This window comes from Geotrypetes seraphini, chromosome 16 (assembly GCF_902459505.1).
Source record: "Geotrypetes seraphini chromosome 16, aGeoSer1.1, whole genome shotgun sequence".
In the NCBI taxonomy this organism is placed as follows: Eukaryota; Metazoa; Chordata; class Amphibia; order Gymnophiona; family Dermophiidae; genus Geotrypetes; species Geotrypetes seraphini.
The window spans coordinates 25,520,808-25,542,209 of NC_047099.1; the positions used below are offsets into that span (position 1 = coordinate 25,520,808).

The following is a 21,402-nucleotide window of genomic DNA, read 5'->3' on the forward strand; positions in this document are numbered from 1 at the left end:
CATCTTGGTTTCATGGATTGCAACTGCAACTGTTTCTGCTTCATTTCTCTGCTCTCCTCCATTTATCCTGTTTTGAATTCACATTGTCTTGATAATGAATGTGACTGCTGGGGGCAGACTGGATGAACCACGCAGATCTTTGTTACTCTCTCTCTCTATATATATATAATAATAAAAAAGTATGATGTTTCTGAACTTGAATCAGGGTAGGGGGCGCCCCATATTATCAGCCATAGGTTTAGCACTCCTTGAACATTAGTAATAATGATTATGTATTTTTAATTACTCTGCCAGGACCAGATTTCTCTGCACCCTGGAGTAGATATTCAGAATTATGCCCTGGGGTGGATTTCTCAGAGTAGTCGACTGTCTAAGGGCAGGGCTGCCCAAGTCCGGTCCTCGAGATCTACTGGCAGGCCAGGTTTTCAGGATATCCACAATGAATATGCATGAGAGAGATTTGCCTGCACTGCCTTCTTGGTATGCAAATCTCTCTCATGCATGCTCATTATGGATATCCTGAAAACCTGGCCTGCCAGTAGATCTCGAGGACCGGACTTGGTCAGCCCTGGTCTAGGGCAATGTCTCTTAAACTGTGGGCCATGGCACAGCCAAAGACATTCTGGGTGTGCTATGAGAGAGATTCCAGACTTACTTTTTTTTTTTTTTTTCATTCCCTTCATAAGTATACACTAGAATAGATGACATGTACGTCACATATGCAAGTCTGTCAGTGTTAATTATTAAATAAGTTTATAATATTTATATGATATTTTTGATTGAAATATTTAAGGGAAGGGTGGGGAGGGATTAATTTATATATTTAGGATGATATTAGTAAGAAATTCAAGTGATGTGTTTATTTTTTATGATGTAATATTGTGTTGTAAGATGATAAAATGAATAAAGAATTTGAAAAAAAAAAGTCTGTCATTATGAGCGTCTGTGTAAGGATACAACCGCCCAGACAAGTATCATTCCTTGATGTGACTGGTCCTTGAAAACTAACCGCAAGTAATTTTATTTTTTTTTATGCAGTAGTTATTCTAACTTGAGCAACAAAGCAATTAAAGCTTTGTTACCATTCCAATCTTCTTATCTTTACGAACTTGGATTTTCATCTCTGACAAATTAAATAAAACAAAGAGAATGACTGCAGTTGGTGGATGATGAAATGTGTGTTTGCATGTCACTGTTGAGCTATGTTTTAAGTTAATTTGCACTCAAAAACAAGCATATCCATCACATTGATTAGCAATTCTATATTATCCACTTTAAACCACCCCTTACTAAACTGCAATAGTGATTATTAGTACAGAGAGCTGCACTGAATGCTCCGCACTGCTCCCCATGCTCAAAAAGTATGAGACACTGGTCTAGAAACTACCCACCCCACAATCAGAAGTGTTCCCCGATACTGAATAAAAATTGTACTGAGAATGCAGTGCTTAGGAGCCAGCTGTGTGGGTGCTTCAGTGTGTCTAGGGAGGGGTAATATCCAATGGGCTTAGCACCCCCAATCATTTTGAAAAATTGGCTCCTATGTGTGTGATTTAATAAACTATACCTGCCTTTAGGAGAATCTTTTCATAAAGACATTTAATAAATCCCCTAGCCATTTTGGAGAGTTAGCAATCATGTAAATCCCATCCTTACTTTGGATTTGTTTGTACTTTCTTCAGTAGTAGCTGAAGGTGAGTATCTCCCTGTCAGGCTTAAAATCTAATTCTGTACCTGAGGCAACAGAGGGTTAAGTGACTTGACCAAGGTCACAAGGAGCAGTAGCAGGATTTGATCAGGCACCCTTGGATGTCAAACCTAGTGCTAAAGCCACTAGGTTATCCAGCTGACATAACATTGTAGTTTATTCAACACTGAAGTGACATGTCTGAGCCCACCACAATATGGAATTGTGAAGAGGGACCCCCCTATGTTGAAACAGGCCAACTGACCATTCCAGTGTCTTAAGGACACCCGGAAGGAGGCCTAACCACTCATTATGCCCCTCTCCCCCTTGACTGACCTGCAACTGCTTCAGCCATAGGCACCATTTCAGAATGATTGGGAGTACCAAAGCCAATTCATATTACCTCCTGCCCAGACACAGTGAAGGAGCTTCCTCAGTACTGGGGGTGTTCAGCTCACATTGGTACCCACAGCGTTAGATCCCAAGGCTTCAGCACAGTACACCCTTCTTTGGTAGCAGTTCCACTACCATATCTTCCTTTCCCTCCCCTCTGCACAGCTCCCTTTTTCATCTCCTCCTGCAGTCCTTTCCCTAAAAACTTCTGTAGGCACATCGCTACGTGGACCTAAACAAATGTGATTTGAGGCATTTCTTCCAGTATCTATAGTAGGGGTTCAAAGTCCCTCCTCGCCACAATCCAGTCAGGTTTTCAGGATTTCCCCAATGAATATGCATGAAATCTATTTACATGCACTGCTTTCATTGTATGCTAATAGATGTCATGCAAATTCATTGGGAAAATCCTGAAAACCCGACTGGATTGCGGCCCTCGAGGAGGAACTTTGACACCCCTGATCTACAGGCTTGTGCCAGCACAGTGTGAAAGGTCGTGGAATGTGCAGCTTTCTCCAATGCATATCCATTGCCGATATCCTGAAAACATAGGTGGCTGGAGAATCCCCAGATCAAGTTTGGGGAGCATTCCCCAAGAAAAGAGATCAGATTGCAAACGATGAGAGCAGGAGTGTTTTCCTGTGTTGGTCCTGAGGCATGGAACAAGCTTCTGCAGTATATACAAGGGGATCTCCCGAAATTCAAAAAATTGCTAAAGCGTCATCTTTTTCTGCATAATGAAGTATGGTTGAAGGTGCAGTGATGGATTGGCGCAGTGCGCCTGTTCTTGGGTCTTGCTGTATATGACAACATTTTTATGCTTTGTGTTTTACTGTTTGATTAATGTTATTTGCATATTTTATACATTCAAAATTTATTATGTGTATTAATCTGTGCTTCATTTTGTAATAATACAACACAATAAATCTTGAACCTCGTGTCTCCCTTGCTATCAGTCAGGCTTATTATACCTGTGCCTCTCTTTCTCCCCCCCCCCCCCCCCCCCCCCGATATTTTCCTACATCAGATTTTTAAGATCCCACTAGATATTCATGGGCTGATGAACCTTTGATCTGACCTAGTCTGGTATATTGCATGTTCTAATGTTAATTTCAGTGACCACAGCATCACTCATCTCAGAACAATCTTGTTAAAAAACCAAGCAAACTTAATTAGAGATCATCTGTTAAATACTCAGCTGGTTGCTTAGCAAATGGATAATTTATTCATATAAGTTTATGCAGATTGTCAGCCAGGCTATGTGTAATAAAGCTTGACATCCTGAGGCAGTAGCCCTCCCCCTCCCCCCCAACACTCCCTTTCTCCAACCCCATTCATGCACAAAATGTACGAAAATGAGTTTGTCACTTAAAATCTGGATGACTGAAAATTCAAAATATTTTCACGAGTTGGCAGGCAGCAGACAGAAATGAGAGATTATTACTACTATACTTCTACCTGAACTCTGGGAGGCCCTAGACCTGATGGTGCCTTAGTAGCCTCTCTATCTTCACACTTGATTCCCTGATTACATTGGTGCCGGAGGGATCTTTTCCTGCTGCGATACAAGCGCTAATGTCCCCTTGCTCCCTCAGCAAAGAAGTTCCCCTTGCTCCCTCAGCAAAGAAGCAGAGACAATTTTTGGTGTTTTGTCAGTTTTAATCTCCTGGACTGAGAAGATAACGTGATCCTGTCTGTACAAAGCGCATGGTATGTATGTAAACGTTCTTTGCATTTTCTACACAAAAGCAGGATCACTGGGGGAGGGCAGCAAATACAGCGGCAGGATGAGGGGATAGACAGACCACATGCTCTACAGAAAACTTTGCTGAGCAGGCTGGAACCCTGCAGGACACACCCTTCGCCCCTCTGATTTCAAGACTGCTGGAGCTCGTGATACCTGTCCAGGGTGCTGAAAGGAAAGCTATTCACCCAAAACTGTGCCCCAGTGAAACTCTCCTGCCATACACATTAATTTCATGGCTAGAAAGAGAGGAGGGGGGATTGGCAAAAGCATTTGTAGCCCCATTGCTACTTGGGAATTTATAAGGAAGCTTTCTCCTGAGAGGGGCTGGAGGGACCTAAAGGTACCACAAGGAAGAAGCTGAGAGAAGCTCTAATGAGCAGCAGGTGATTTAACAAAAAAAAAAAAAAACCCCACAAAAAACACCTTTATACTTATGTGGGATAGTTACATAATCACCCTATGCGAGTGCTATAGTACAGAGTTATCTTGGGGAAGGGTTCTCGGGAACAGTGCTGGAAGGATGGATGCTGAAGGCGAGTGCAGTGGCAGTTTTCTGGAACCCTTCCAAGATCCTGGTGGCTGGCGCTACATGCACACAAAGGTGATGGCAAGAAGGAAGATGGCGGCTATAGTTGGCAAGGACAGCCTCGGAATCCCACCGCTGCTGTGCATCACCACTTTATAAGCAGTGATCTCCTCCTCCACTCCCTCTTCTGTGGCACTGCATCGGAAGATGCCGTCGTGCACGGGGGTATCTTTGTTAAAGCGCAGAGTGCAGGAGCCGCCTTCTACCACGCATGGGTACTTCTTGGAGCCATCTCTCCACCACGTGTAGGAGGCATGCTGGGAACGCACAGGGCACGGCAGGTAGATGTAACCAGCTCGGTCCACAGATACCATTTTTACGTTCTCCTGAGAAAGACGTGCTGCACGGATCCGGGGAAAAAAAGAATACAAACAGAGGAAAGAAATTTCAAAGACTCAAAAGCAGAGAGAGACAGAAGAGGAATGAGCCACTTGACATCCCAGGGTTAGAAAGCTTACAGACTTGCATAGGCTTACCTGCTGCCTTTTCACACACTGTCACATTCTGTGGGTCAAGGCTCTGCAGGAGATTACTGGAAGAAAGAAAGAAAGGTGAGCCTGGGAACTGCTGGAGAGAGAGGCCACTTATACTTTAAAATGGAGGAAGTCAGACTGGGAGTAGCTGGAGGAAGAGTTCAGTTACAATATAAAAGGGGGGAGATGAGACTGGGGGTGACTGGAGGGAGAGGACAGTTACAGTATATAAGGGGGGAGATGAGACTGGGGGTGGCTGGAGGGAGAGGACAGTTATAATATTACAGGGAGGAGAGACGGGGTAGTTCAAGGGAGAGTCCAGTTAGAGGTCAGTTCTAATGTTACAGGGAGTAGGTGAGTTTGGGAATTGATTTAACACAGACCTGTTGGTGTCATTCCCTCCTTGCGAGATGGCTGAGCATCGCTTGTTAGTTGAATCCCAGCCGCAGTACGGATCCCTGGCAAGGACACACTTTCTGCAGGTCTCTCCATACTGCTCACAATCTGCTAATGGCATACGTATGACTTGGAGTGTGCTGCCCACGTAAAGGTATCCCTGTAGTAAAAAATACTGTGTCAGGCCAACTCCTGCTTGCCTGCAGCACCCTACCACAGACCGGAACCCTCCCTACACCCAAGATTCTTATTACACTATCAACAGTTATAACATAACATAAATCTTTATTTTTATACTGCACAAGCCTTACAGTTCTAAGCGGTTTACAGAGTAAACAAAGAACAAATACAACATTTTAACATTTGGTAATAAGGATTTAAAGAATAATGACAGAGGAAGAATAAGGGTGAAATAGTGAAAAGGGGGATTTCTCAGTGATGAAAGTGTGAGTTATTTGAACTAAGTCATCGTATTTGATGAGTGTTTTTAAGAGCTTTCTAAAGTGCATACACTTCCCCCTCCCCATTCGCAGTTTCGGCAATCGCGATTTCACATATTTGCGATTTTTTGGGGAGGGGGAAAAAAGAAAACAACCCCACAGTTTAGCCTTCCCCCCAACGTCCTGGCCTTACCTGGTGGTCTAGTGGGCTTTCGGGGCAGGAGCGATCTTCCTACACTCCTTCCCCTGTGTAGATCGCCAATAGGAAATGGCTGTGGGGAGTTCCCGTCGTAGTCTCGAGAGACTACGGGAACTCACGGCAGCTATTTCCTATTGGCGATCTGCACGGGGCAGGAGCGTAGGAAGATCGCTCCTGCCCCGAAAGCCCGCTAGACCACCAGGTAAGGCTGGGATGCCGGGGGGAAGGCAGGAGGGAGGCGGGGGTGGGTCAGAGTCGGACCAGAAGATATTTGCGGTATTTCACCATTCGCGGTCCGGCTCTGCCCCTATCCCCCGCGAATCCAGAGGGAGAAGTGTATAAGAAGATGAAGTTCAGATTAGAAGTCTCCACTCTGGATCCTTAGAGGCTGCCTGGTAGGCCAAGAGCCTGGAGATGAATCTCTTGTGGGTGCAACCTTAACTGAGGGGAAGGTGAAAAAAGACTGAGGTCAAGAGAAAGAGAAATGATTGGTAAGGTAGGAGGGCAGGAGTCCTTTAAAGAAAAGAGGGGGTGGCATATGTATCTGAGAAATGCGATAGACCTGGAGACTCCTGATTGTAAACATCAGGCAGAAGGTGAAAACTAGGCTTAGTCCACAAGCTATTCCTGGAACCTTCTGCCTGTCCCAGTAGTGGTGTCACCTTCGAGGAAGAAAGGGAGAAATGTGAGAGCCAAGAGATGAGAATCACTGGAAATGATTTCCTCCAAGAGAAAGTGGAAAGAACTCTTGTTTCATAAGTATGTGTGTGCCACACAAGTCTCCCTGTGACTGAGCAACAGAGCAAATTTTAAACTAGACACTGAAGGAAACTTGATTATCCCATGGCAGAACATGGTTTAGAGAGAGGTATCTTCGAAGGGAATACTAATAGAGAGGTTGCCTTTTTTTGGTAACCAAGTGCCTTGAAATAAAGGGCACCCAGGGAGTAAAGATTGCAAATTATCTCCGACAACTGCTAAGCAGTTGTACAATTTAAAAAAACAACAACCCAGAACACCCACACACGCAGAATTCAAAGTGCAAGACTTTACCGTGCTGCTGTCTAGAGCCATGGTAGAGACAGGAGCTGCTTTGAGGAAAGGACTGAGCTCAGCCAGGATGCTTGCCTGTCCATTACTGTAGAGCACTTTATGAATCTTTCCTTTATCTGAACCATCAGAGAGAAAAAATGTTCATTGTGAGATCAGCAGAGAACAGTACCTTGCAGCACCTTCTGATATTCAAGTTTTGAACACCACCCCCCCAATACACACACATCTCTGCCAATGCCCCTCACTCCTGCCCTGCAGTGCCCCCCTGCTATTCCAGTACTGAGACCCCCATACACAACTCTGCCCCTTTCTCCTGTCCCACAGCACACCTTGCTGCTCTAGTACTAAGACTCCACAAACTGCTTAATGCTGAACTAGGAGATGGCCCCACCTGTTCCCAGAAAGAGGACAGTGTGGGGATTGTTACTAAAGTCCCAGACGTGGTCTGCAATGATTCTGGTATAAGTCTGGTCTGGAGGCAGCACATACAGTGGACGATTCCCCTCTGGATATATGTTGTCTTCGATTTCAGGATGCTCCTTAATTGCGCTCAGGACATTCTTAGGTAGTGTATTGGTAGTCACCTGAGGGACACACTGAGAGCAGAAAAATGTAGAGAGAAGGTGTCAGTGGTGGAGAATGGGGAGGGAGGAATGCTGGAAGAAGGGAAAGCCACAGCTGAGGGGTGTGGGAGCAGAAACTATTATCCCGCTCTTACTTCATACCTTCCCGGGCCTGCTCCCTGTCATGGGGCTTTGGAAGCCCTTCAATTTGGAAGTGGCAAAAGCCTGCTTTATCCGATCCATGGAATATGCACAGACAGCAGTGGAACCCCTACAAGTGGAAATGAAGGAAGGGGGGGGGAAGATGAGTGAGCCATGCTCCCCTCTCTGAATAACTTCTTGAAACTCAGAGCTTGGCTGTCCACTCACCAAATGTTTGAGAAAACGCCAAACATCGTTCCTCTGCTCTCGCTGTCCCCCGCCAGCACAAATGCATCCTCCAGCTTGTTGAAATATTGGAAATCAGAAGGACTGCCACAGATCAACCGTGCTTTGAGAAATGTGGTCCAGAAATCAACCAGGAAGTTCTTCCCTCCCTCATCAACCTGCAACCAGAGAAGAAAGGATATGATTTGCCCAGTTCTGTCATCATGGAAAAGAGGGGCTCATCATTTCAGTATGCATGCTGAGAGGAGGTGTTAAATGCTAAGCGTGTCCAGCTTTTTTTTTTTTTTTTTTCAGAACCGGAGGATGAAATCAGAGTGCACTCACCTATGAGGTGAGCTTGTTGAGTCTCAGCTGAGACTCTAGTGGACAGAAATCCAGTTTGGGAAGAAAGGTGAATGAAACAGAACTGTTTTGGACAGCGGTTGAAACTTCAGAATCTCTGAAATGAATCTGATAAATTAGCACATACTGGATTTCCAATGTATGCAAATTTATCTCATGCTTTCCCATTCTAGATATCCTGACTACTCATTCTCCGGGATACCCTTGGGAAGCCCTGAGTTAGAGCTCCTAAGCAATGTGGGCAATCTGTTCCAGTCCCAGCTCCTCTTTATTCCGTCAAGGGAAATGTAGTTCTGATTTGAGTTTCTTAATAAAAGTAGGAAGGTGTGTCTCCCTTTATATTATTATTATTATTATATTATATAGTGGGATAAAACCAGGACTGGCTCAGCTGACCCCTATGAACTGGGGCTATCTGGTGGACCTGCCTCCCACTACCTCCCCACACCCAGTTTATCTTGCAGGGGTAAAAAATAATATTTCCAGATTACGACTCATACAGAACACAGCAGTGAGATTAATTTTTGTTCTGAAAAAAATATGATCACGTATCTCCCTTTTATCACAAATTACATTGGCTACTTATGAAGGCCCAAATCATTTTCAAATGTGGTTGCATTTATTATAGAATTATAACTGGTCATGCACCCTCATACCTGTTGGAGGTATTCTCAGTCTTTAATCCAAAAAACTCCCGCATAGCTTGTGCTTTTTTCGTTTACCCTTCAGTGAAGGGATGTAAGTTTAAAAATATATCACGAACGTACACTGACTTACCAGGCCGCCCTCCGAGGCAAAGATTTTAAACATCTATTCTTTCTAGCCATGTCATACTTGGATTTTAGAAGGCATCTGAAGACTTATTTGTTCTCTAGATTTCTGGGTAATTAATTTTTCAGAGTTTTATTTGTGACTTAGGCTAATCTTTTGTAAACCACATGCATCCTCACGGTTATGCGGTCTACAAATTGATTTTATGTTATGTTATGGTGGGGTTTTTTTCTGCTTTTGTTCTAATTCTTTATTATTTTCAAAACTTACGATAAGTGTAACAATAAATACAACATTTTTTTCTTCAGTACCACACTTAATATTCTATTAATATCTATTTCAGAATTAATCCCCCCTCCCTCCTAAACAATCACAATGTTCAACATATAAAATTTCTATATTGACGCTCAATTTAATATATCTAAATTTATTATCCTATCAGACCCCCAAATATGTTATATTTTGAAGCAGAGATGTTGAATCTTTGAGTGAAAGAGTTTGGGCTCTGTGATGCGTCCTTGAGGTCTTTTGCAGCGCTCTGGCTGCATACCTTGCACACTCGGCCCAGCCTGGCTTTAATAGGCTCCTTGTCCAGCTCAGCAGTCCTGTTTACTTCATTGTAAAAGACATAAATTTCTTCTATCGACTTGTCCTTCTCAGGAAGCAGAGCCATGCCAATGAATTCTGCTCCTGAAAGAAGCACAAATTCAACATCAGTGAGGCTGAAATGGCACGCGTAAGACACTGAAAAAAAGGAGAAAAACTGCCCTCTGATGCCTGAAAGAAAGAAGGCGAGAGAGTGAAGAAGTGAGGGAGATGGATGAAGGAAGAGTGAAGGATGAACGGAAACGGAAAGGAGTAAGGAGAGAGTGGAGAAATGTGGGAGTTATGGAGGGGGGGAGTGAAGAAGTGAAGCAGAATGAAGAAGTGAGAGATATGGATTGATGGAGTAATGGATTGAAGGAAAGTGAAGGAGTGAGAGACATAGATGGAAGGAGAGTCGGATAGTGGAATAGTGATGGATGAAGGAGAGTGAAGGATGAGAGAGAGATGGTTAGCAAATATGGAGCAGGAAGGAGAGTCCCTCCAGCCTGATACATTGGTCCTGTAACAAAAGAATGGTACTAAAGAGCTAGGTTTGCGCCCCCACCCCCCTAACTCTCTCCATCACGTGAAAATGTCAGGTCATCTCCAGGAGCTGAAGCTGAGAATGAGAGTTCTTTATGCCAGAGACCTTGTAAAATAAATAAGTATAGTTGGGGGTAGGGTGGACATCCCAGCACATTTATGGTTGAAAGCTCTGAACTGGGATTACTGGGACAATAATAGGGAAAAGCCTTTCTCTTACTTCCAAGCCATTTTTCCTCTGTCTTCACCAGCTTCTTCTGGCCAAAGCTGCGCTGGAATACACTTCTGTCCTGAGATAAGGCCGAGTACAGCTCTCCCTCTGCAACATGGAGAAGAGTTAAGAGATTTGGATGCCTGCATTGAATCCTATTCACAACCTTCACCTCCTGCCAAATTATTGAAAGAAAGCATAGCCAGGCTGGCTCAGAACGGTTAGACGCCACAGGATGGGACGCCTTTTCACTGGTAGTCCAAGGTAGAGAATGACACAAGGACAAATTTTTCCCCGTCCCCGTGGGAACTCATTTTCCCGTCCTGTCCCTGCGAGTTCTTTTCCTGTCCCTGCCCCATTTCTGCAAACTCTGTCCTCATCTGCACAAGCCTCAAACACTTTAAAATCATAAGCAGCAACATTCTAGAGCTCAGCTTGTGATGTCATAATGCCTCATTCCACCAATGCCTAAGCTCCGTCCTCATCTGCACAAGCCTCAAACACTTTCAAATCCTAAGTAGCAATATTCTAGAGCTCAGATTGTGATGTCATAATGCCTCATTCCACCAATGCCTAAGCTCCGTCCTCATCTGCACAAGCCTCAAACACTTTCAAATCCTAAGTAGCAACATTCTAGAGCTCAGATTGTGATGTCATAATGCCTCATTCCACCAATGCCTAAGCTCCGTCCTCATCTGCACAAGCCTCAAACACTTTCAAATCCTAAGTAGCAACATTCTAGAGCTCAGATTGTGATGTCATAATACCTCATTCCACCAATGCCTAAGCTCCGTCCTCATCTGCACAAGCCTCATTTTCAAATCCTAAGTAGCAACATTCTAGAGCTCAGATTGTGATGTCATAATACCTCATTCCACCAATGCCTAAGCTCCGTCCTCATCTGCACAAGCCTCAAACACTTTAAAATCATGTGTTCGAGGCTTGTGCAGTTAAAGCAGAGCTTACAGGAATGGGGCAGAGACAGCGATAGTGAGAAAACTCATGTGATTATCTTAACTGGTTAATGTCTACAAAATAGCCATTTCCACTTGGGTGCGAATGGGACATTTTCAGTATCACCGTTTGGTTAAGTACTGCTGAATATGACTGCTTAGCCCTGGACACATGACTAAAATGGCCCAGAGTATCTCCTGGCCGTTTAAATATTAGGCCCATATGCCACCCAGAGTGCAGCCCCTGAAATCTGCATGGGTGAATCAACATTTACATGGATAAATGCTTCTATTCTCACTTGTAAAATAAAGGCCTTCATTATCAAATCATCTTTTGAACAGTCCCATGGCCACTGGCTTTGTTTAATACATCGAAATAACAAACAAGAAACAAATTGTAGCCGAGGCCTTTTCACTGTACTAACTCACCCAGTCCTTTGCCATAGCTGGCTGTTGTTAAGGCTGGTTCAGGGTAGCCCTACAGGATGTGGCAGTCACAATAATTTACCTTCAGAACTCTGGAAAACTCGTCACAGGGGTGTTGAGTTAGTGTAATAAAAAAGTCTCACCTACAGCTACAAATATAGGCAATCAAGATTTATTTAAAAATATATATACCATATATTACCTATACGGTTTCCATAGTCCCTGCCCTCCCCACAGAGGGCGCCACATTTGTTTTGAGCAGTGTAGGAGGGAACACGTACCTACGGCGAGGGTTACTGCTGGCTGCGAAGGCAGGGCTGGAGCGATCCTGTCACCGCTCACTGGTTGACCCAGGTTGCTCTGCGGTTCTTTGGATCCCTTGGTCTTGGAAAGCAGATTGAAAACCAAAAAAGCCACATTATTCCAGTGGCTTCCTGTCCACAAAATTCCCTCACTACAATGTACACGGCTGAAATCAGACGCACAGTCGCAGACTGCTCCAGATAACCCCAAGGAATATGTATGAGATAACCGCACAGACACTGGAGACCCAGTATATGCAAATGCACTTCATGCATATTTACTGCAGATCGCCTAAAAATCTGACTGGCTGTGGGATCCTTGGGTGTGCCCCCCCTTCCCCCTCCCCCACCGAGGTTGAACAGCAGGTCTCTGAGCATTAGGCATGAAACTCTTTTCATGACATGTCAGATTTTTCTGGAATAAGAAGGATGGGGGTGGCGGGTGGGCGGGCTCCCAAGGCACATGGAAAGCGTAGGATAAGTAATTGCCCTGGCTCTGTTCTTTCTGTCTTTTTCCATCACTGTTGTTCCTGTAGTGTCAAAGATTATTTTAATGTTCATATTAGAACAGAAGAGAGTAGGGGAGGGGGAAGATTCTGCTTGGCTACTGGGACTCTGTATTGATACACTTTGGGGGTCATAATTCAGCCCGTGGCAGTCTGTATTATCTCCACATATTTAATGCCGAGCCATGTTTGACCACCGGCACTGAACCCCCGAGTTTATGTGGCTCTCTCTCTCATGCAGTCATGCAATATTCAGCAATTAATGCCTAAGCGACACCGCATAATGATATGGCAGTGTTTCATGCAGTCCAATTTGTCTGGTTAACCTGGCAGTTAGGGCCTGAATGTCGACATTTAACTGCTTGGGCGCCGACTCCACCCCATGGACTTTCCAGTCCAATTAAATAGCTTTGAATATTGACCCCCTTTATTTTCAATATTGATGCCAAAGCTTGTAAAAAAAAAACCAAAACCAAACCCAACCTATTTTAATGCAAAAAATAGACACAACGCATGCCAAGGGCGCCCTGAATGCAGGTGGCTGTTGTCTGCAGGCACAGAGACACCACTTATAACAAGATGTTCTGGGAACATTCGCTGCTTACCAGGAACCAGCATTTCGGAGACTCGGCGTTGGTACCACAGATAATGAGGTTTGTGCTGTTTATCCTTTGAATCACGCGGATATAATTATCACAGTCATCCTGCAGGAAGAGAAAAGCAAATCCTTGCTCTGTAGTCGCGGTTTCTGCCTTCTCGGCTACCTGTGTGTGTGTCTGACTGTATGTGTTGGGGGAGAGGGGTGTCTTTGGTACTGGAATAGCAGGAAGTGCTGCAGGGCAGGAGTGAGGGGCATTGGTAGAACTGTGTACAAGTGTGTGTGTGGGGGGGGTGTCTCAGTACTGGAATAAGTCAATCCAGCGGCAATATCACGGCTACTATTAATATTCATATGCATATACAACAGTCCACATTAAATCTTCACCACAGCAGGAAGGGATATGTTTGGTATACAGGCCGATCTGGCCGCACTTTTCATATCTCACTTCACTTTCTTATATTCATCCTTTTTACATTCGTCTGTTTTATTGTGTTATATTTGATCCTTTTTAACTTATTAATATAGTGCAAGAAAGTTTTGGACTTAGCTCGTAGCACCGCCTCTTCCGAAGTGAGCCCCCTTGCAGTGCTTTTATCAGGGAATGAGGTGTAATTACTTGCTTATGCTGCAAAAGAACTGGAATAGCAGGGGGTGCTGTGGGGCAGGAGTGAGGGGCACTGGGAGTTGGTGTGTGCATGGAGAGCTTTTCAAATTAATAATATATGCCTGACAGTGAGATCTGTCTTTGTTGCAGTCTTAGGGGGCAGTTTGCACACAACAAAAGCGCTTTGATGGGTATCTCGTCTACGCAGACCGTGTGCCGGATTTCACGGTAGAAACATGATGGCAGATAAAGGCCAAATGGCCCATCTAGTCTGCCCATCCACAGTTACCGTCATCTCTTTATCTCTCTGAGAGATCCCATGTGCCTATCCCAGGCCCTTTTGAATTCAGACATAGTCTCTGTCTCCACCACCTCTTCTGGGAGACTGTTCCATGCATCTACCACCCTTTCTGTAAAAAAGTATTTCCTTAGATTACTCCAGAGCCTATCACCTCTTAACTTCATCCTATGCCCGAAGTAACCTAAGCGAAAAGCCCCCCTTGAGGTTTGTAGCTTTGCTTTGTGGTCACTTCCGTGAAATTCCCATCCTGTCTCTGACCTAAAAATTTATATTTCGGAGGAAAAGCTGGAGGGGGAGATATGATAGAGATGTTTAAATATCTACGTGGCAAGCATGCACAGTTGGTAAGTCTCTTTCAATGAAAAAGGAAGCTCAATTGGAAGGAGGGGCAAAGGATGAAGAGGAAAGGGGATAGACTAAGAAGTGACCTCAGAAAATACTTTAATGCTTGGAATGGCCTCCCAGTGGAGGAGGTGGAGACAAAAAGTGTATCTGAATTCAAGAAAGCTTGGAACAGGTACATTGGACCTCTAACAGAGAGGAAGGGACAGTAGATGGAGTAAGCAGGCAGACTGGATAGACCTTATGACTTTTCTAGACTGTTCTGAATTTCTCTCTTACAGCAGCCTAAGCCTTCATCCTGGAGAGTTTCCCTCATTGTATAAACTCATCCCTCATCACTTTCCCAGTCATTATGCACTAGGGCTCCCTCCTGAACCCTGCAGGCATGGACCCTGAATCTTCTCAGCAGGTCACTACTGAATAATGATTCAGGCTTTCCCCTCCCCCCCAGTCCAGTCAACCTAAATGGAAGATGTGGCCTGAATCAAATCCAGGTCATTCCCTACACTGGATGGCTCTTGCATGAAAATATGGACCCCACTTCGCATGTGGAAAGCTAACTTAAAGCAAGACTCTGTTTGCTGGAACTGTTTGAAAGAGGAAGGAACTCTTGATCATATGTTATTTCATTGTACTCTAGTCCGCTCTTTTTGGACCTACGTCTGGAACACCATACAATCTATTACTAACTGCTCAGAAGAAATCTCTATAGACATCGTAATCCTTCGCTCTCAACACCCATGTTTCACACAATCAAATTGTCCACCTAAACTCATTGATACCATGTTGGTGACTGCCCTCATGCACATTCTAAAAAATTGGAAATCACCCTCGCTATTAGATTATACCTTTTGGTGGAACTCTCTGAGTATGTATCATAGATTTGAATCCTATGCATATGAGAAGAGAGTTACATTCCGAACCTGCATGAACTTAAAATACAACAAATCTCCATGGTCATTCTTAGATTCCTATGTACGCTCATCTTCTTAGACACTCCTGTTATCCTTTTCTTCTCCTCTCTTCTCTCTTTCCTTTTTCTTTACTGCTCTCTCTCATCTTTATCTTATATATCCCTTACATACATTTTTAATAATTGGAGCCTTTGCTCCTATACAGTTAAACATAGATTTATATATTTTATATACAGAAAGCTTTATTTTGTTTCTATGTACTTTAAATGATTCTTGTATCCTTTAAAATACTTAATAAAAATTATTGAACTGGAAAAGAGTTGCAAGAGAGAAACTGACACACCTGCAAGGAAATCTGTATTTGGGGGGGGGGGGTCCCAGTTAGACTTACCTGAGCTGCAGGATACCTGAGTTTGCAGGTCTTCAAAGCCTTTTCATCTACATTGAGCAAAATCTGAAGGAGATAAAACAAACAGCCCCCTCCCCATAAATCACTGTGAATGACTCAACCAAAAGAGAGCCCCCCTCCCCACCATTTACTATGCAGCAACCAAAACACAGCTCTCTCCCCATTAATTACTGTGAATCAACCCAACCGGGGTAGGGATGCTGCCTCAGCACCCCGAGGACGTGGGATCGGATCCCAGCACTCCTCTTTGCGATCCCGGGCGAGTTACTCAATCCTCCAATGCCCCGGGTACACAATAACTGCCCGTACATATGTAAACCGCTTTGAATGTGTAACCACAAAATAGCAGAATCACAATCTCATTCCTTATCCCTTCCCCATTAATTATGGTGCATCAACCAAACAGTGGTAGAGCTGCTGTCTCAGCATCCTGAGGTCATGGGATTAGATCCTGTAATGTGACCTGTAATGTGTGACCACAAAAAGGCAAAATCGCAACTCCAATTCCCTTTCCCCGTTAATTACTGTAACTCAACCACAACACAGCCCCCCAAAACCACAGTCCCGTCCCATTAATTGCAGTGCATCAACCCAACAGGGGTAGAGCTGCTGTCTCAGCCTCCTGAGGTCGTGGGATCAGATCCCTGCACTGCTCCTTGTGACCTGTACATATGTAAACCGCTTTTAATGTGTAACCACAAAATAGCAGAATCAAAATCTCATTCCTTATCCCTTCCCCATTAATTATGGTGCATCAACCAAACAGTGGTAGAGCTGCTGTCTCAGCATCCTGAGGTCATGGGATTAGATCCTGTAATGTGACCTGTAATGTGTGACCACAAAAAGGCAAAATCGCAACTCCAATTCCCTTTCCCCGTTAATTACTGTAACTCAACCACAACACAGCCCCCCAAAACCACAGTCCCGTCCCATTAATTGCAGTGCATCAACCCAACAGGGGTAGAGCTGCTGTCTCAGCCTCCTGAGGTCGTGGGATCAGATCCCTGCACTGCTCCTTGTGACCTGTACATATGTAAACCGCTTTTAATGTGTAACCACAAAATAGCAGAATCAAAATCTCATTCCTTATCCCTTCCCCATTAATTATTGTGCATCAACCAAACAGTGGTAGAGCTGCTGTCTCAGCATCCTGAGGTCGTGGGATCAGATCCTGTAATGTGACCTGTAATGTGTGACCACAAAAAGGCAGAATCGCAACTCCAATTCCCTTTCCCCGTTAATTACTGTAACTCAACCACAACACAGCCCCCCAAACCACAGCCCCGCCCCATTAATTGCAGTGCATCAACCCAACAGGGGTAGAGCTGCTGTCTCAGCATCCTGAGGTCGTGGGATCGGATCCTAGGCTGTTCCTTGTGACCCCAGGCAAGTCACTTATTCCTAATAACTGCCTGAACCGCTTTGAAAGTGTGACCACCAAAAAAGCAGACTCACAATCTCATTCCCTATCCCCCTCCCCATTAATTACTGCAACTCAACCAAAAAAAACAACAACAACACAGCCCCAGGCCATTAATTACTACGCATCAACCAAAATGCAGCCACCTCCCCAATAATTACTGTGACTCAACCAAAACACAGCCCCTCCCCATTAATTGCTGTGCATCAATCAACACGGAGCACCCCAAAACACAGTCCCCTCCCCTTGAATTACGATGCAACAAGCAAAAAGCAGCCCCTCCCCATTAATTGCTGTGCATCAATCAACACGGAGCACCCCAAAACACAGTCCCCTCCCCTTGAATTACGATGCAACAAGCAAAATGCAGCCCCTCCCCATTAATTGCTGTGCATCAATCAACATGGAGCACCCCAAAACACAGTCCCCTCCCCTTGAATTATGATGCAACAAGCAAAATGCAGCCCCTCCCCATTAATTGCTGTACATCAATCAACACGGAGCACCCCAAAACACAGTCCCCTCCCCTTGAATTACGATGCAACAAGCAAAATGCAGCCCCTCCCCATTAATTGCTGTGCATCAATCAACACGGAGCACCCCAAAACACAGTCCCCTCCCCTTGAATTACGATGCAACAAGCAAAATGCAGCCCCTCCCCATTAATTGCTGTGCATCAATCAACACGGAGCAACCCAAAACACAGTCCCCTCCCCTTGAATTACGATGCAACAAGCAAAATGCAGCCCCTCCCCATTAATTGCTGCGCATCAATCAACACGGAGCACCCCAAAACACAGTCCCCTCCCCTTGAATTACGATGCAACAAGCAAAATGCAGCCCCTCCCCATTAATTGCTGTGCATCAATCAACACGGAGCACCCCAAAACAAAGCCCCCTCCCCTTGAATTACGATGCAACAAGCAAAATGCAGCCCCTCCCCATTAATTGCTGTGCATCAATCAACACGGAGCACCCCAAAACACAGCCCCCTCCCCTTGAATTACGATGCAACAAGCAAAATGCAGCCCCTCCCCATTAATTGCTGTGAATCAATCAACACGGATCACCCCAAAACACAGTCCCCTCCCCTTGAATTACGATGCAACAAGCAAAATGCAGCCCCTCCCCATTAATTTCTGTGCATCAATCAACACGGAGCACCCCAAAACACAGTCCCCTCCCCTTGAATTACGATGCAACAACCAAAACTCAGCCCCTCCCCATTAATTGCTGTGCATCAATCAACACAGAGCACCCCAAAACACAGTCCCTTCCCCTTGAATTACGATGCACCAACCAAAATGCAGCCCCCTCCCCAATAATTACTGTGACTCAACCAAAACACAGCCCCTCGCCATTAATTGCTGTGCATCAATCAACACGGAGCACCCCAAAACACAGCCCCCTCCCCTTGAATTACGATGCAACAAGCAAAATGCAGCCCCTCCCCATTAATTGCTGCGCATCAATCAACACGGAGCACCCCAAAACACAGTCCCCTCCCCTTGAATTACGATGCAACAAGCAAAATGCAGCCCCTCCCCATTAATTGCTGTGCATCAATCAACACGGAGCACCCCAAAACACAGTCCCCTCCCCTTGAATTACGATGCAACAACCAAAACACAGCCCCTCCCCATTAATTGCTGTGCATCAATCAACACAGAGCACCCCAAAACACAGTCCCCTCCCCTTGAATTACGATGCACCAACCAAAATGCAGCCCCCTCCCCAATAATTACTGTGACTCAACCAAAACACAGCCCCTCGCCATTAATTGCTGTGCATCAATCAACATGGAGCACCCCAAAACACAGTCCCCTCCCCTTGAATTACGATGCAACAAGCAAAATGCAGCCCCTCCCCATTAATTGCTGTGCATCAATCAACACGGAGCACCCCAAAACACAGTCCCCTCCCCTTGAATTACGATGCAACAACCAAAACACAGCCCCTCCCCATTAATTGCTGTGCATCAATCAACACAGAGCACCCCAAAACACAGTCCCCTCCCCTTGAATTACGATGCACCAACCAAAATGCAGCCCCCTCCCCAATAATTACTGTGACTCAACCAAAACACAGCCCCTCCCCTTGAATTACGATGCAACAAGCAAAATGCAGCCCCTCCCCATTAATTGCTGTGAATCAATCAACACGGATCACCCCAAAACACAGTCCCCTCCCCATGAATTACGATGCAACAAGCAAAATGCAGCCCCTCCCCATTAATTGCTGTGAATCAATCAACACGGAGCACCCCAAAACACAGCCCCCTCCCCTTGAATTACGATGCAACAAGCAAAATGCAGCCCCTCCCCATTAATTGCTGCGCATCAATCAACACGGAGCACCCCAAAACACAGTCCCCTCCCCTTGAATTACGATGCAACAAGCAAAATGCAGCCCCTCCCCATTAATTGCTGTGCATCAATCAACACGGAGCACCCCAAAACACAGTCCCCTCCCCTTGAATTACGATGCAACAACCAAAACACAGCCCCTCCCCATTAATTGCTGTGCATCAATCAACACAGAGCACCCCAAAACACAGTCCCCTCCCCTTGAATTACGATGAACCAACCAAAATGCAGCCCCCTCCCCAATAATTACTGACTCAACCAAAACACAGCCCCTCGCCATTAATTGCTGCGCATCAATCAACACGGAGCACCCCAAAACACAGCCCCCTCCCCTTGAATTACGATGCACCAAGCAAAATGCAGCCCCCTCCCCAATAATTACTGTGACTCAACCAAAACACAGCCCCTCCCCATTAATTGCTGTGCATCAGTCAATACAGAGCACCCCAAGACACAGTCCCCTCCCCATGATTTACGATGCAACAAACAAAATGCAGCCCCTCCCCTTAATTCCTGTGGCTTTCTGACAGGTAGTCCCCTCAGCAGATCTTTGAGCTGTCCGCTTCCCCCCCCCCCCAAAAAAAAAAAAATAATAACAACCCAATCCCCAAAAGATGCCATCAAAGAGCAGTACAAGCCCTCTGCCCTTTTCGTGGGCTCCTCCGGGAAGAGGGCGATGGCTACCTTGTTGTGGCTCACGTGGTGGTCGCTGATGGTGAGCACGTAGAGGACCCCTCGCCCCCCGATATACGCCTTGGTGCATCCTTCGTCGTGGAAGAGGACGGAATGGTTCTCTGCACGCTCAAAAGTCAGCCCCGGGTAATCTGCAAGGGGGGAAAGAGGCTCAGGATTAGCCCAAGGTCACCGGGGGCTTGAACCCCCCTCTCCCTGCTGCAGAGGGGGGTGGGATGCCGCAAGGAGAGTCTGCGTCCTGCAATGCAGAGGATGCCATGCCTTGGCAAAGCAGGAGAGGAAAAGCCAGAAGCCAGCTCTGAGTTCTAATCAGCACCCGCTCACCTGCCTGCAGAAGCTTCAGCCTGGGGATCTTCTGGCCGCAGACCAAAGGGAGAGCGGAGAGCAGGAAAAAGAGGGTCTCCATCGCACCGGAGCCCTCTCGGTGGTCAGATGAAAATCTCTCCCCTCCTCCCCCCCCCCCCTCTCTGCTTCTTAACCTGCGCTGGTTCTCCCTACGTCTGCCTCTTCCACGCTCTCCCCCCTTCCCCCCTCTCTATCTGCTTCACTCTCTCCCCTTCCTCTCCAGCTCGTGTCGCTTTCCTCCCTCCTCCACTCTCTCCATTTCCTCTCTACCTGTGTCACTTCCTCCCCTCCTCCCTCTCTATTTCACGCTCTCTTTCCCCTCTAGCTCTGTCTCTTCCTCCCCTCTTCTACCTCTCTCTGATTGTTAACCTGCACTGGTTCCCCTGCATCTGACCCTTCCACATCCTCCCCTTTCCCCTCTAGTTGTGTGTGTCTTCATTTTCTCCCTATTTGTTTCATGCTCTCCCTTAACTCTCTTGCTGTGTAGCACTTCCTCCCTATCTCCATCTGCTTCACTCTCCTCCTTTCCCCCTCTAGCTCTATCTGTTCCTCTCCAGCTCTCTCTCCTCCTTTCCCCTCTAGCTCTATTTATCTCCCCTCCTCCCTCTCTATCTGTTTCACTCTCTCCTTTTCCTCCCTAGCTCTGTTTCTTCTTCTTCCCCCCTCCCTATCTGCATCACTATCTCCCTTCTCTCTCTAGCTATGTCTCTCTTCCCTCCCCTCCCACTCTCTCTGTTTCACTCTCCACCTTTTCTCTCTAGCTCTGTGTCTTCACTCAAGGTGTATTTAAATTATGGAATTCAGTTACTAGAGAATGTGGTGAAAGCAGTTAGCTTAGCAGGGT

General features: G+C 45.7%; 1 protein-coding gene across 1 annotated transcript; it reads right to left on the reverse strand.

The window, feature by feature from the left end:
• Positions 1–4,258: 4,258 nt before the first annotated feature.
• LOC117349772 (semaphorin-7A-like) lies at positions 4,259–20,619 on the reverse strand. Its single transcript, XM_033923366.1, has 14 exons — positions 20,538–20,619; positions 20,205–20,344; positions 15,717–15,779; positions 13,169–13,267; positions 12,037–12,139; positions 10,386–10,484; positions 9,588–9,727; positions 7,907–8,082; positions 7,700–7,808; positions 7,366–7,570; positions 6,975–7,090; positions 5,270–5,442; positions 4,890–4,945; positions 4,259–4,753 (listed from the first exon to the last, which is right to left on the reverse strand). The coding sequence occupies exons 1-14, from the start codon at positions 20,617–20,619 to the stop codon at positions 4,413–4,415; spliced, it is 1,902 nt and encodes a 633-aa protein (XP_033779257.1). The 3' UTR covers positions 4,259–4,412.
• Positions 20,620–21,402: the final 783 nt, after the last annotated feature.